The sequence below is a fragment of the Ascidia mentula genome, chromosome 2 (genome assembly GCF_947561715.1).
Source record: "Ascidia mentula chromosome 2, kaAscMent1.1, whole genome shotgun sequence".
NCBI lineage: Eukaryota > Metazoa > Chordata > Ascidiacea > Phlebobranchia > Ascidiidae > Ascidia > Ascidia mentula.
The window spans coordinates 327,879-343,747 of record NC_138567.1 but is presented as its reverse complement, the minus strand read 5'-3'; the positions used below and the strand labels follow the sequence as shown (position 1 = coordinate 343,747).

The following is a 15,869-nucleotide window of genomic DNA, read 5'->3' as shown; positions in this document are numbered from 1 at the left end:
TTCTAAAAGTGTTTGTACATTGTTTCAGAAGTCAACAACTATTTTAATCAACAGTAATATATTTTTTATGTTGTGATCCAACCTGATTCACGTACATGATTCATCAAATAATCATGAAAATTCACGCATAACACAGTCAAGTGATTGCTTTCAATTCGCGCTTTGCAATGACTGATCAAAATGATAACAGCAAGAAGGGAACAATGAGACTTATTGATTATCTTGCTATCGTTGGAGTAAAACGTCCAAATGGAAGCTCAAAGCAAAGTCCTGTATTGCTTCACAGGTAAAACTTTATACATTACTTCTCACTCCCAACAATTTGCTGCATGATTTTCACCAAATCTCTGTTTATTAAAACTTCAGTGTTTTATAATAATGAGAAAAAGAAAATATATGTAAATTTTCTAACATGTAACTAGGTCGTTTCAAATACAAGAACTGTAAATAATAAATAAACTAATTGTCCATCGTGGGAATGCTTTTGTTAAACTTTTATTGCACAGCCATAAAGCTATTTACAGTGGATTATCCTCGTACAAATATAACCATATAACCACTCTGTTTGAAAAGGTCAAGCTGTTTTACAACTTGTGTTTCAGATACCCAGAGAAAGATTATTCTGATTTTACTTTTTCTGATGATGTTTGTTATTTCTGCCAACCTGAAGGTTGTGTTAATGTATGCAGAAGGTAAATATGCAAATTTACTTATATTTATTATGATTATTGTTGCAGTGAAATCTGTTTCATTTCCAAACAAAGAGTAACAATTTTAACACCTTGTATTTCCACAGACCTAATCAGATTCTTCATGAAGACACATCATCGTTTGTTTTCACACTGACTGAGAAAGACAGCGGCCATGTTCGATATGGCGTCTGTGTCAACTTTTATCGTCCTTTTGAGAAAAGAGATTTAGAAAAGCTGAGAAGTAAATCTAGAAGAAAACAAATTTTGAAGTAAGAGCAAGTTATCAAATGTTTCCAATTTCTAAACTTGTCATATTGAAAGCAATTCACTGTGAACCATCTTCATCCATTACAAAACATGCAAGCTTTAAATTATTGATTAAGAGAACTGCCTGGAAAAACTAATTAAGGCTCCAGCTTCGGAGTGTGGAGTTTAAATTTATGGAATTGAAAACCCAAAATAAATCGTTTTACTATCCCAAAGTAATTAAAATTGATGGATGTGCATTGCAATCATACCTTTGATTAAAACGAAAGGGTTTGTGCATTGTATAAAAACACAACAAACCTTAATCCTATACACAATTAAAGCACATTGTAACCATAGGATTGTGAACTTATGTGCAAATATCACATTCAGTATCTGGTCGTCATGTCTCACATTTAAGTAAATAGGCTCCCTGTAATTAACCTGGATCAATAATTTCCATGCATGTAAATATCCATTAGTAAGTGTTGTACTGACATCTATATATGTTATAACCAAGTATCACTGCTAAACACAACAACAAGGTTTTAAGACTTATCAGAGCAACACTTGCTTTATTTGGTTTGTTATCGTTGTGTGTGAATGCAAAGTGATACTTTTGCAACCAGAAGTGATGATGTAGCTGATGATGATGATCAGCTTTCAGGAGGAAAGAGTTTGAGTGCAACTCCTCAATCTCCAAGATCTGTTGGAAGCGTGGAGAGCAACATCCGTGATGTGGAGACAAACTCGGATGCTTCAGGAGGAAGTGGAAAACTTTCTTCTTTGGACAAGAGCAGAGGTCGTTACAATAACAGCTGGTGCAATATTTTCACTGTGACGGAAATCCAAATTATTTCAAATACATTATTCTGTTCCTGAAGGTTGCACAAAATGATCCTTTACACTTATTAGAACTTTAGATCATATTTAGACATCTTTTTTCACAAATACTAAAAGTGTTGTCGTTGTTATTTTGTAACAAGTTCACATGCAAGAAACTTCTGTCTAAGTTGTCTCTGTTTATTCCCAGGTTCCGTCCACTCGAGTCCTCACAAGCGGAAACATCGAGCTTTCAGAACCCACAGTTTAACGTCACTCTGTATCATCAGTCGACACCCATTTATATCAACATTCAGGAGGTACCACCCGTGTTTAACTAAAATGTTTGTCTGACATCAATGCATTGTTTTCATCATCGAAGAAGTTTGTTTTGGGTTTTAATCACCATTTTCACATGATGAATATACAATTACACTTTATATCTTGTGGAAGCGATCAAACCTGTTTTATTATGTGTCCGAACTAAACTTTAGTTATCACAATGGTGTTGGTTTATCATAGCTTTCAGTTAACTGTTTGAAATCTGCATACAATGCATTTAAGTGCACGGCACTGTTTACATGAAGAGCGTGACATTATACAGAGTCTGTAACTTTCTGTTCACTCACGGCAATTCAACATGTTTTACATCAACATGAGTAGCTTGACTCCATCCTACTGACCTGGATCAATAATTTTAATGCATCATTTAAAACAACATTGATTTCTTTTCTCTTGAGCTCACCGACCTCATGTACTTTCCAAATATTGTTTCACCAAAACTTGTGATTACAAGCTTGCAATATTACTTTAAATTGGTTAACACATTCCAAATAAAAAGCTGTATATGTTAGATATATTGTTTGAAGTGTTGTGAAAATAGTTTGTTTTTCTCATTTAGATGTTTGTTAACGTTGAAACGAGTGATCGAGGCTTGCTATCAACGAACGAACGCTCGTAACGGAAAGGGAGGAAAACACAGTGACAGGTGGAGTTGACATTTAACAATTGTTGTATTGTTCTGTCATAATGATCATTTGTGAGTAAGGAAGTGGATTAGAATGTGGTTTGCCACAATCTGTTGCAACCTTCACAATCACATCTATTGTGTTAATCAAATTGTACGCTGATTTAATGTTAAAACAACAAAAAGTCAACTTTAGTTGTATTCATTTCCCATTATGCTGGCCTTGTTGTGATTCATAACCATTTCAATAATTTAGTGTGTGGTCTGTGCTGAGCGGTTGCCGTAGCAACAATGTATCTGGGGTGGTTCTTCATGACGTCCGAGAAATAGAAAATTGGATTTCACGCTTGATCGCCTGTCCCGTTCCGATTCCTGGCAAGAATAAAGTTTTGATTGAACTTCTCCCACCCGACATGTTGGTAAGTTCAAATATTGTCAAACCTTTCAATCAATGTTAATAATTATAAATCTTTAACAGTGGTTAGATTATTTCCTATATTGGTGACTTGAGCTTAAGGTACAACTAACATAAATAAAATAGTTTTTCTGTTATGAGTTATTCAGTCGTGTGAGGGGTTTGGGTTATTACACAGAAGCAGGCTTAAGAGAGTGGTCTGGGTTTAGAATATTCCAGTTGTGTTGAGTTATAGAGACACTGAAATTGATGTTTTTTACAAAATATATTCGTGTCATAAGAAAATCAACTGAAAATTAAAATGTTTGTTATGATGCAGTCGCCATCGGTGATCGCTCTTCCCGATCCAACTCGTCTCTCCCTCCTTGATTTTCCTCTTCATCTTCCTCTTGAACTTCTCGGGATCGATCTCTGCTTGGAGGTCATCTCAGCCGTCATGTTGGAGCATAAGGTACGACTTTATTTGTAAAAACATAACTTTTTGATTTAAGGGAATGTATCCAATGACATTGCAAGATCACCCCATTGATAATCCAAGACTTTTACTTGGTAATCTTCATCTTGATCATAAGCTACTGTGGCACCGCAGGCAAGCTTGATTGAAGCCACATTTTCCTAACAAGCCAGGAGCTTGATTTTTCATATATTACTCTGACAGAATTGACACAAACGTTTTGTTCTAAATATTTTGCATTTGTTTTCTTGGTAAAAGGCGATGGAATGATTATTGACCAGTGAAGCACAATCTAATGCATGGCATTCACCACACACAGAATTTTATTGATTTTTTGCCAACAGGCGCTTTGTGTCAATCTTAAAGAATGAACAATAATCAATAGTTAATAGTTCTAATACTGCCTCCTTTTGTGACATCACAATCTTAACTGTTGATTGTATCCTGATTGCTTGTTAACTAGTATTTGCCATGTAATGTTTGGCTTGTTTAACAAACCTTCTCATAACAGCCGTCATTTCACTGTTTGCCAACACAGGTGTCGACAGCTTAGCAAGGTTTATTTCCAACATAACTTCCCACAACTAACCACCATCCATATTTGGATGAAACTAAAATGTATTTGACAACACCGCACGATTCTGAGTGTTTACAATTGTGGAACATGAATCAATTACTTAAAAGTCATGTCTAACTTTTCATAGAAGCAAATGTTCAGTGAATTTAGGGCAGTGTACACTGTTTCAACTTATCGGATCAACTTGTATTAACTTTTTATAGGAAAGCGATTCATGAAAGGCACTTGTTCTTGCTATTAGTGAATATTCTGTCATCAATTATTAATGTTAACATGGTCAGGTTCCACGTCTTACTTGATGGGGGAACTTTTAGAATGTCACAAATTAACAAGAAAGTTGCGTTAAGATAATGTTTTGAGATCGTCTTGTAATGATTTTCTATTGACATTAATTTAATTTTTGTGTAATTATGGATGAAATAAAGTTTTTCAAAATTTAAATCAACACTTTATCAAATATAAATCAAATCCACCCATATATAAAGTACAAACCTGTCTTAGGTTCCAAACTACAAGGTTAATGCTGTAACTTTGGTAACTCACAAACACTCACCTTTATGTTTTATGCATAATTCATAACCATGGCAAGTCTAGTTTAAAGCTGTTGACAAAATGTGTCCCTGGTTCATATTATAACACCTGTGATGGTCATGAAGCAGGGAATATATGAACAAACATTACAAACAACAGTTGTTTTGTTTTTTTCTGATTTTTTTTTGTTGGCAAATGGCCAAGTAAAGTTTGACATGTGCGATTGTTGCATGTCAATCGTCACATAACTAACAGTTTGAATATTCAGGTTGTCTTGGTATCCCGGGATTACAATGCACTCTCGATGTCCATCATGGCTCTCATCAGCATGCTCTACCCCCTACAATACATGTTTCCAGTGATTCCCCTTCTACCCCAGTGTATGCCAGGTTCCGAGCAACTTCTTCTTGCCCCGACCCCGTACGTCATCGGGGTCCCGAGTTCATTCTTCGACGCAAAGAAAAAGTTTCATTTTCCATCCGACGTTTGGAAAGTTGATCTCGATGCTAATAAGGTAAGTTTTGAATGAAGATCCTTTACATGTTTCCAACTATTTTTAACATAAAGTCACAATTCTCCATTTGTTAAAAACTTAAACAAACAATGGATATTTGTGCTTAAAATGCAGATGATTCCACCAAAAAATGGGGAAAGTTTGCCAAAAATGCCCGAACCGGAAGCGACCACACTTAAAACTCATCTGAAACAGGTTGAGATTTATTTAAGTTAACTTCAAACTGGTTTGGATAAAGTTAAATAGAATAACACCATTGTGCACTTTGCAGTCAAAATCATGTGATACCATTACACTATGCTATAGCTTGTGTTGATTAAGTTGGTGATTTTCTTTTCTTCTAACTCTTGTCAGAAATTTGTGTTCAAACCTTCTGGTTTTCAGGCTCTTGCAAGCATGAGTTTAAATCCCCCAATCAACGATCTCCGTAATTTCGAAACAAGCAATGGAAATGTTCCCCCTTGGATGAAATCTCACGAATCAAAAGACAAATCTTTTAATCCCTTGATTTACGGGAATGATGTTGATTCAGTGGATGTTGCCACTAGGTGCAGAAGATATTAATTTTCAGTTTTTTAAATTAATTTCATTGTAATTTTTGTGTAAAATTGTGATTTAGTTGTTACCGAAATATTTTTTATTTATGTCAAAAAAATTCGTGTAATTACAAGAGATAATTTGTAACACAGAGTGGCGATGGTAAGATTTCTATGCTCACCAAACACCCTTCAGTTCTACACCGACCACACGAGGACGCTACGTCTCTACCCCAGACCAGTGGTTGCTTTCCAACATTACAGTTTCATGCAATCAAGGTTCAGATTTGTCTCTTCTTGGTTCAAGGAAATTTTTTGAAACTTTTTTTAACAGAGCGAAACCATCTGACTTCACTTTCCAGCTTTCCCAAACACAAGCTGTGGAGTACCTCGGTGAATGGTCATTGTCACCAAACAATGTTGCATTCTTACGTATAAACAATAGTAAGTGTTGTCCTCGATGTCATTATGGTTAATTTTTATTATGTTTCTACCGAAGATAGTTTTCTCATTAGTTTTGTTCACTTTGTTGTCTTCAGATATTTTCGATCCTTTACAAATCGGGGACAAAGCAAAGTGGTTCGCTCATCCACTTGAAACTGTCAACCACACAACACTAGAGGGCGGTAGCACACTGGTTGCAGCTGTAACAATGGCTGACGAAATCATGAGTCAGCATAATTCAGACGCACCCACAGATGAAAGTGGTAAGGGTATAATCACTATGGGGGTGTTTTGCAATAAATTCAAATCCAAGTTTACTCAAACATGAGTTTAAGTATTCGATATAAACATCAACATCTTAGCAAATATACATTAGCTCAATTAAAATTCAGACACAAACTAATTTGTGAACTGGCATCTGGTGTTGGAAAGGTCGTCAACCCGTCGTTCATATAAAATTGTTTCGATTTATCACGAGCTTTTCTCCTAGGAAGCGACAGTGAGCATTCGGTAAATACAGATACTTCATATTCTTCATGCGAAGAAGATTCAGCTCAAATTGTTCCAACACAAAAACAAGTTACTCCTGAAGAAAAACTGCCACCGAGTGGTGAAAAAGAGCCTGACCAAAAGGTTGTGTTGTGATAATGCAAGTCTTTGATGCAAAACAACAATAATTAAAATGTTTTGTAGAAAGAAGAAAACACAGAACCTGACAAAGTTAAAAAGGAAAAAGGAAAACCTCAAGGTATTGTGATGTTTACCATTGTTCTGTTGTTGTTTAGTTTATGTTTTCATGTTTAACTCCCGTAAGTAAAAACACCACATGGATATATTTACAGCGTCACTTTCTAACGACCTTGCAACTGACCTTGGTGAAGTAAGCGACCCGATTAGTTCCTCAAGCACCCCAACGTCGTCAGCTAGCAGTGATAGTGACGCAACAAATGAAGTTATTCAAAATCTTAAATCCTCGATTGGTTCCCGACCTGCTCCAGAGAGAAGGTCTCCATTCCCAAGTGTGAAGGGTAAACAATCACTTTCCCACATTCTAAACTTTCCTGTTGTAACAGACGTGAAGTTGTTAGCTTAAAAGAAGTAATTTATTTCTAAAATAGAGACAGAAACCCAACTTTTTTCCTTGCAGCTCCTCGAAAAACTCTGATAGACCATCGAGTTGTACGCCATGGTTCACCGCTTCCTGCCCATCAACCGACCAATCAGATTCTTTCTCCGGCAACCAACTCCGCCACCCACCTCAACAACAAAGATAATCAACAGTTTCTGAAAGTAATCAGAGAACTTTCTTATTATTATTTCCTAATGGAACTCTCTGATTAAACAACTTTAAAATTATCTGGAAACTCATATTTGAAAGAAACATTTACTCGCTGGAAAATATTTTATACCAGTCGGTATTGTTTATTTTTTGATCTTAACAAGTTTCTGACCAAAGTTTGTTGGTTTCGGCTGTTTTCATAATTTCTGTTTAACAAAAATTTGAAGCTAAATCCAAATTTTAATCAGCTTATGCTTCCACTGATCAGCTGTATCTTGTGATTATGTGTGGTTGGTTGTGGATTCTTAATTTTAAAAAACATTTATTTCAGGAAATCACACAGAATGTGTTGGAGGGAAGTGGTGTCGGATGGCTTAATGTGAAGAAGGTTCGTCGCTTTATGGAATGTGAATCTCTGAGGTTGTTTCTGCTTCAACGACTCAACCAATCAACACAGGACGAGGGAAATACTGATTATGTTGAAGATATTGTAAGTTACCATTTTCTTGGTTTTTGTAGATTCTGGAATCTTTGTTGTTATTCTCTGGCTATCGATGCAACTTTAATACGACTGAATATTAAAACACTGATTGTTTCGAATATTTGCAGGAAGTCAGCATCAAAGTTTATCGTGGCATGCTGGAGTTGCTTAAATGTGTTCTTAATGGACTCGAACACACGTACAATGAAAGACACGGACTTGGTGGAATGGCCTCCACTTTCAACCTTCTGGAAATTTGCCACACACACTATTATGCAAAAGGTTTTGTCATTTCTATGTTTTGTGAATAATCAACTTTAACTTGGTCAAGATTACATGATTTGTGTAAAACATTTCATTCAGTTTAAATCTTGTTTTATTTAATTTTGGTAAATTTAGGAAATGAAACTGTTGGTTTTCTTGTTTTCAGTTAAAATCATTTGATGAATTGTTTGCAAACTTCTTCTGGCATGTTATAATGCAGACTTTTGCAAAGCATGAACATTTTAATCCAGTTTAATTGCTGAGACAAGCAATTGGTGGCATGAAATATTTTGTTTTTTGCATGTTTAACAAACGTCACCTTTTATGACATCACAATCACCAACTTTCGTCAACCATTGTTACATCACAACACAAACACATGCAAGCAGAATTGAAAGGTCGTGACCTTGAGGGGTTGCCGAGCAGCCAGGAAAACCTGCATCAACCTACGGCGCCCCCGAGTGACACAGTGACAGCTGCGCCACCTAGTGATGTATTAGAAACCCAAAGTCTTGCGGAAGATACCGGTACCGTGTTGTTGGATATGTTGTATCCTGGCTTCATCTTTGTTGTGTGAAATTTGTTTCGTCGACTTTACATAAGTTTGTAAAATTCATCCCGTTGTTATGTTTGTGTGAAAAGTGAAAGTAGATTGAACAAAAAAATCCTGCTTTAATAATTCATTGTTACAAATTCCAAACTATTAAACAACAAGTTGTAACAAGCCATGGATAATTTTGTCACATTCATAAAATAAACAAACAAGAAAACAATGGATTCACTTACAGAAGTGGAAGATGGTGGAAAGTTTGATATTGACAAAATGTTAATCACAATATTTTGTTTTCTGCTGCTTGTAGTATATGCCGGTGGACCACATGGTAGGCCACTGTGTCATGCATGACTTGTTTTGGGGTGTTGCATGAATCATTGTGAAACAATTACTTTTATCCATGTAACATGGAAATCATATAAAATATATATTTGAGCTGTCATAATTTACGTTGCTTATGATATGATTTTTGTGTCCAGTATTGATATTATGTCATACCAAGGTACATTATTTTCATTATTATAAAACAATGGTTCCCAGCTAGAGCGACACCGTGTGGTGCAATTTGTAACTTTCAGTGGTACGAGAGCTTTTCTTTATTTCCACTCTGGCCATTTTTCACCATGCAGTTTACGAGCAATGTAATTTTATATCAAATTCTTATTATGATAAAACCCCACCAGATAGAAAGGCTGATTGTTGCATTCGTGGCCCTCGTTCATTGGTTTGCCACCAAAATATTTTAAATTTCTCCAGGGGGTGCCGTAATAAGATTGGAAACCATTGTTGTAAAACCTTCAGTCATATTTGTTGTATGTTGGGGATTGAATATATGTTGTGGTAATTCTTGTGCTAACTGGATGTAAATTGTGGATTGGTGAAACTGCCTTCAAATATTTTGTTTAATTTCAGTCTCAACACAAAAAAGTGAATCTTCCCGTGACAACATCAGTGTTCATAGCGTCCCAGCCCAACTCAGAGATGTATGGATAAATTATTGACATTTTTTAATCTAAGATTTCTATGTAACACAAATTGTTTAGGTTTGCTGATGGATTTGACTTTTCATAATTTTTAGTAGAAAGGTTTCAAACATATTAGAAACATTTCAAATATTAAAATGATTTTTTCATAATTTATTCTAAAATTCCAACAAATCATGAAAATCATAAACTTTGCAGGAACAAACAATTGTTACATCAGAACTAAACGATGACAAGTCATGTGACCTGCGCTATCGTAACGGAAAGTTGATCCAAATCGATTCGGACATGAGTGAGGATGAGGAGAGGGTTTTTCTCTTCGAAGGATTGCTCGGTACAACTTTAAACTTTCACAAAACTAATTATTGAGAAACCGTTCCATATTTGAGTTCGTCCATCAATCAATGCAACTGTCTGCATTTCCCGACAAATATATAGATTACTTTGGTGCACAGCATCCTTATGATGTCACAAGCTCATATTAAAACTTTGTTTAAATACAGTCTTTGTATTGGTGAGGGATAAGTGCATTCAAATTATTATTATTATTATCTTTCTTCTCTGAAATCCAGTTAGAAAACTTTTAATTTGCTTCTGAATCTCCCATTTCACATTTGATTTGTTTAAACTTTTCCAATAAGTTTCCCTACTTGTTTTCTTTGCTGCCACCAAGGGACTGGAAAGCATTCAATCTTCATGCAGCTAGAGGGCGCTGCATTGGAAACCACCTTCAATCTGAGTAAAAATGGCCACTTGGTGTCGCACTAGCATGGCATGTTCCACTCTGTGGTGTTGAGTGTTCCGCACACAAACCAACACACCAGCTTAAAGTTCCAGAATATTTTGTGTCTTAAATATTTTCATTGAAAGCAAAAAACTAAATATTGTGAAATAATCACAACCTTTCAAGTTGACAACAATATTTTCCACATGAAATGTTTCCAATGAATAGGAAAAAGTTGCTTAAAATACAAGTTTAGAATTGAAATGTTTGTGTATTAAGTGCAAGTAGCATTATATATTCTATGTATTTGTTTGTGACTTTACCGATCATGCATGTATGCCTCCATGTGGAATGGTAAACTAATCGGTTGCCTGGCAACACAAGCCACAAGTTATCAATCACCTTTCATCATAATCACTACCTGGAAATCTTATTTAATATTCCAGCTTGCAATAATAGATAACCAGCTATTTTTGATAGATTAAATACATGGTAAGTTGTGAATCTGTGCAACTGCTTGCAAACAACATCTAACTAATCATAAGTGCATGACATGAATGTATTGACATGTAGAAATTAACAGACTGTGAACTATTGAATGCGAAGTATGTGAATGTGGATGAAAGTGATTCTTGCACTTAAACAATCAGCTTAGTGTTGATGCAAACTATGTGTATGCAATATTCGATACTCAATATAATTCTGCATGAATCTGCTTTAAATGTTAAAAATACCAACTTTTAAAACTGTAGCATACGTTTTGAGTGTAATTCTCCACAGTGGTAAAAACACACAATTTTATTAAACTGTTCAGTTAAGTTGAATCACTTCTTACAAGAAGTTCATCCAATGATCTTACAGCACCAAAAACATGAAATAATTGAAAAGAATTTTCCCACAGGTAAGGAGCGATCTAAAGTTTGGGATCGGATGCAGTTTTGGGAGGATGTCTTTTTGGATGCGGTTGCCATGGAGAGAGATGCGGTTGGTATGGACCAGGGACCAACTGATATGATTGAAAGGTAAAACTTTCCCTCATAACATCAACATGATGACACTTTTTAAAATAAGATGACACTGAAACTTAAATTTAGAGGTTTAAAATAGATTGGTTAAGTTTTAAATGCTTTGAAATCAGTGCAATGCCCACCATATATCTTGCTACTGTAAGAGACTAAATCTGTCAATAAAACACTGATTGACAAATTGGACAGTGTTGTTATTTCAAATGACCTCCTGACTCAGTTAAACGTTGATCTTTAACCTGGTTCGATGCCAAACGAACGTCAGCAAATTAAAAAATCCACGTTTAACTGAACCAGAAGGTCACAGCTTACAATATACCTGACAGCAACATAATATTGGAAACGTTCAGTTGATTGTTAGATACCGAGCACTTGGTGTGAGTGAACGCAAGAGGTTGGAGGACGACGAGGACAGACTTCTGTCAACAATGCTTTACAACCTCATCGCATACATGGTGATGATGAACGTCCCAACCAACGACATTAAACGGAAGGTAGAAAAATAAATTAACAACTTCAAGTTTTTCACCAACTTTCATGTTCAGGTCCGACGTCTGTTGGGGAAGTCCCATGTGGGGTTGTCCCACAGTGCGGAAGTGAATTTGTTGCTAGACAACCTCCAGGGTATCCATGGCAACGCGATCGACTTGAAACCGTGCGGAAGTCGCCATATAAGGAAGCAATCATTCGTGGTCCACGCCGGAACCGACACAACAGGAGACGTTTTGTTTATGGAGGTTACTATTTACTTGATGACGTCGACTTTATTCTATAGTGACGTCATCTCCTAATTTTTTTCACGTTAAAACGTTTATTTTATTTCGCCTGTGGATTTCTTGGGTAAACGAGGAATTCCTGCACGAATTTTCACCAAAAGATTCACAAAATGTTTACGGTTCCCTCATCCAGTGTGTTGTATGTTGAAAGGTATGCGACGATGCGATCATCCTACGAAGCGGGTTTGGGACGATTTGTGAACGGTGGTGGTACGAGAAGTTGATTAACATGACTTTCTGTCCCAAAACCAAAGTTCTCTGCTTGTGGCAACGAAAAGGCCAGGAAACCCAACTCAACAAGTTTTACACCAAGAAAGTGAGTTCAAGTGTTTTGTGTTTTGTTAAAATACATCAGAACACAGAGTCCTCGCCAAACTTCATCCACATATAAGCTTATGTAACATAGAAATCTGTGCAAAAAGATGGTGTTGTCATGGTTACCCTGGAGGTTGTCTAGCAACTGTTCAAATATATAACAAATAATAACAGGTGGTTGATCATGCGTAACCGTTAACATTCGCACAGATTTCTATGTTACACAGTCTTGTGGTTTGGTGACGAATTTGTGTCCCAGTGTAATTTCCTTGTTCTTATTTTCACTCAGTGTCGGGAGTTGTATCATTGCGTCAAAGAAGCCATGGAAAAAGCTGCCGCGAGACATAACGGTGATTCCCCTTCATTATTCTACTATTTGAAACGAGTCGTCTGTTAATTACGTCACTTCCTCTCAATGTTCCGGCACAAAAACAATGAAAATACAAACCTAGTTTATATGATTTCTATGCCAACGAACCACAACACAAAAAGTGACGTCATTAATTATTGTCAACAGAACCGGAATTGGGCGGGGAATTCCCTATCCAAGACATGAAAACTGGTGAATGTGGGTTACTCCAGGTCACTTTGGATGGGGTGAATCTAAAGTTCATCAACAGTCAGGTAACTTAAGGTCATTTTATCCAATGCTGCCTCTGTATTGAATCGAGCTGTTTGTGTTGCTTTGCTAAATATTCACTGGAGTTTCCACCTTAAAGTTCTCACATAATTATCTGATTGTATTTAAATGATGCAGTGTGTGCAGTTGTACGACGCTACAAACCAGTATAATTGTGTTCCGAATCTGTAACATTACAACCGAAAACTGTTGAAAACCTGTTGTTGTTTTTATCTTGGATGGTAAAATTATTACGCGATAAACTGCTTCAATTGTGAGTGATTTTTATTGTTTAATTTCCCGGCTTTTTTGTATTTCAGGGAGTTAACAAGGTATAGCATGACTCGATTATTCCTGTTGTTGTTGTTGTGTCTTTTTGTTTGTTGTTTGTGATGATAATGGGTGGACAGAAGTTTATATTTTTTTGCTGAAGATTTTCTTTTTTCACAAATGAATGTTTGCATGTTGTTGTGACGTCACTGCATATTTTATTTATTTTTAATCCTGTGGAATCCGCTCGTATTTGTTTTAAGTTGTTGCAATTAACCTTGAGATAAATGACCTTGAAAAGCACGTGGGCTGGCATAGAAATCGTGTTTTCTTTTCCAGGTTTTCCTCGGGTTAAAAACGATCCGCAAATGCAACACAGTAAAGGGAATATTTATTCTCGAAGAATACAGTAAGAATCCTTTGTTGCGTCATAAGGTTTTCTTCAAACGCTGAATGTGTTATTGTTACGTCACAGACCGCAACACCGACGAGGTGACGATACACAAATTCAAGTCGTCGCTCGCAAATGAGATTTGTTACGCTGTGCTCTGTCTCTTCTCTTACGTTGCTGCTGCGAGACGCGCGGACAGATGAAGCCCCACCATGCGGTTGGTTTGATACGATTATACCTACCGCTGGGTGGTGCTGTTGATCTTGCCACGACGCATATAGATTGATGCTGTGGTAGTAAGTCGGTTTGCGTGTTGTTAGAAATATGTTTATGTGAAGACAGTTTGTTAAACTTCACCAACCTATTGTTGTTGACGTGCAGGTTTTTAAAATAACTTGTTGTTGTAAAAGAAGATGTTCGTGGGGTTTCTGTTTTGTAAACTCGAGATAAACAGTGGAAACTTTATTGAATCTGCTTCTCCCCCAACTCTTTGTATAGTTTCCTTGTTCTTGTGTAATTTCATCGATAGCTCACTGTGTATTCTGTGTTCAACCAACCACGTGACAAACGATCACGTGATCATGTTGTGACGTCACGGTTTCTGTCGATCTGTGTGAGTAAGACTGGGTAGTGTTTGGTGGGAATACGTTCTTACCTCATACAAATTCGGTGGTCGTCCATTTTGACGTTTTTTTGTTACTTTCGCTTTTTTGAGAATAATTTCAACTTACCCCGTGACGTCATATTTAAGCGTCACAATAGATGTAGAACGTTTTTATTATCTGCACGTTATCGGGGATGGCAAATATTGTGTTTTATTTTTTATAAGAAATATAGAAGATGAATAATATTTGAATTTTTAGGGTAATTGTTGGTGAGTGCAATTTATTTCGTGCAATTCCTCATTTCATGACTTTTCTTGCAATTCTCCACACTTGAAAGCACTGAACATAAATCTTTACCAAATCAACACAACTTTTCCGACTGTGAAATCTTTCTGCAGAGTTTTTCCACTAAACTAATTGTCGAATCCTTCATTACGTCATTGTGACGTCATCGGTGCACGTGTGTTTAGAGTCACGTGGGTTTATAATGTCGTATATTTGCACACAAAAGTGTCGTGGTATTGTGTAGAAATGCAAATAAATTCTTCGCTGCCGTTATGTGGAATTGACCTGAGTTTACCATCTACCCATTCCCCCACACTTAAGGACGCATATTGGTATTTCAGGACAGCTTAAGCGATTAAGTCAGCTTAAACCCAGTTGCGACAAGTGCCGCGAAGAAGTTAGGATTAGGTAATTTGTTTATGGTTGTGCGTTGAGGGTTTGCTGTTTACAATAAACCTTCAAAGTAATAAACTAGTTCTAGTACAACTAAGTGAGAATTCTCTATGCTGCTGGGGCTAGAAGGATGTGCTTATAAACTAGTTCTTGTACAACTACGTCAGAATGCTCTATGCTGCAGGGGCGAGAAGGATGTGCTTACTCGAGTTAATTTTGATAAATACTGCGCAAGTGTTAAATGAATTGTACAAGCATCAAGATACAAAAAAGCAACATTCGTTTTGAGGACCTAAGTTGCATTTTGGAGACCTGAAGGAAACAAATGCATTGCAGGAATGCTGACACTTGCTTGAAAGAAGAATGCACTTGTGTTAACTGTTTTCATTTGCTGCTGTGCTATAATATAACAAGTCAATGCAAACTGGTTGTTTATTCATATTTAGGCCACTGCATCTTATTTATGCAAGGATTATGTGAACAACAATCAACCATAAAATACAAAAGCAGGCTTATGTAAACCTTTTCTGTTTGTCAAAAAAAAAACAAATATGACAAGAATGCCATGACACAAGTTTATGTTATGTAACTATCACAGCTTCTGTATATTTGTTTCAAATTAATTAACATTGGGCTGGTATGAAGCATTCCATTCAGCCTTTTCTGACACTCAATTGTACATGGGATTACGGGATTAGACAGCTTCTG

At 36.3% G+C, this 15,869-nt stretch overlaps 1 protein-coding gene across 5 annotated transcripts; it reads left to right on the top strand.

The window, feature by feature from the left end:
• Positions 1–32: 32 nt before the first annotated feature.
• On the top strand, positions 33–15,035 carry LOC145889437 (MAP kinase-activating death domain protein-like). Of its 5 annotated transcripts, XM_082980393.1 has the most exons (33): positions 33–286; positions 603–692; positions 797–961; positions 1,568–1,740; positions 1,972–2,080; positions 2,662–2,748; positions 2,984–3,146; positions 3,462–3,593; positions 4,973–5,218; positions 5,333–5,413; positions 5,603–5,766; positions 5,908–6,033; positions 6,089–6,198; positions 6,294–6,461; positions 6,689–6,834; positions 6,892–6,946; positions 7,041–7,226; positions 7,346–7,488; positions 7,809–7,967; positions 8,087–8,240; positions 8,612–8,749; positions 9,688–9,758; positions 9,957–10,092; positions 10,432–10,497; positions 11,384–11,504; positions 11,869–12,001; positions 12,053–12,244; positions 12,435–12,599; positions 12,888–12,948; positions 13,116–13,222; positions 13,538–13,549; positions 13,827–13,896; positions 13,963–15,035. In XM_082980393.1, exons 1-33 carry the CDS (start codon positions 168–170, stop codon positions 14,079–14,081), a joined length of 4,167 nt encoding a protein of 1,388 aa, XP_082836519.1. In that variant the 5' UTR covers positions 33–167; the 3' UTR covers positions 14,082–15,035. The 5 variants fall into 5 exon arrangements, with proteins under 5 accessions (XP_082836519.1, XP_082836523.1, XP_082836521.1 ...); XM_082980397.1 differs by lacking the exon at positions 8,612–8,749; XM_082980395.1 differs by lacking the exon at positions 10,432–10,497.
• The last annotated feature ends 834 nt before the right edge of the window (positions 15,036–15,869 follow it).

What these genes read in the sequence shown, in the direction of transcription:
- LOC145889437 (XM_082980393.1), top strand. Translation starts at nt 168, where the DNA reads ATGACTGATCAAAATGATAACAGCAAGAAGGGAACAATGAGACTTATT. An exon ending in AGAAGAAAACAAATTTTGAA is followed by an intron (nt 962 to 1,567) that starts GTAAGAGCAAGT and finishes TTTTGCAACCAG; the next exon opens with AAGTGATGATGTAGCTGATG. An exon ending in AAGTCTTGCGGAAGATACCG is followed by an intron (nt 8,750 to 9,687) that starts GTACCGTGTTGT and finishes GTTTAATTTCAG; the next exon opens with TCTCAACACAAAAAAGTGAA.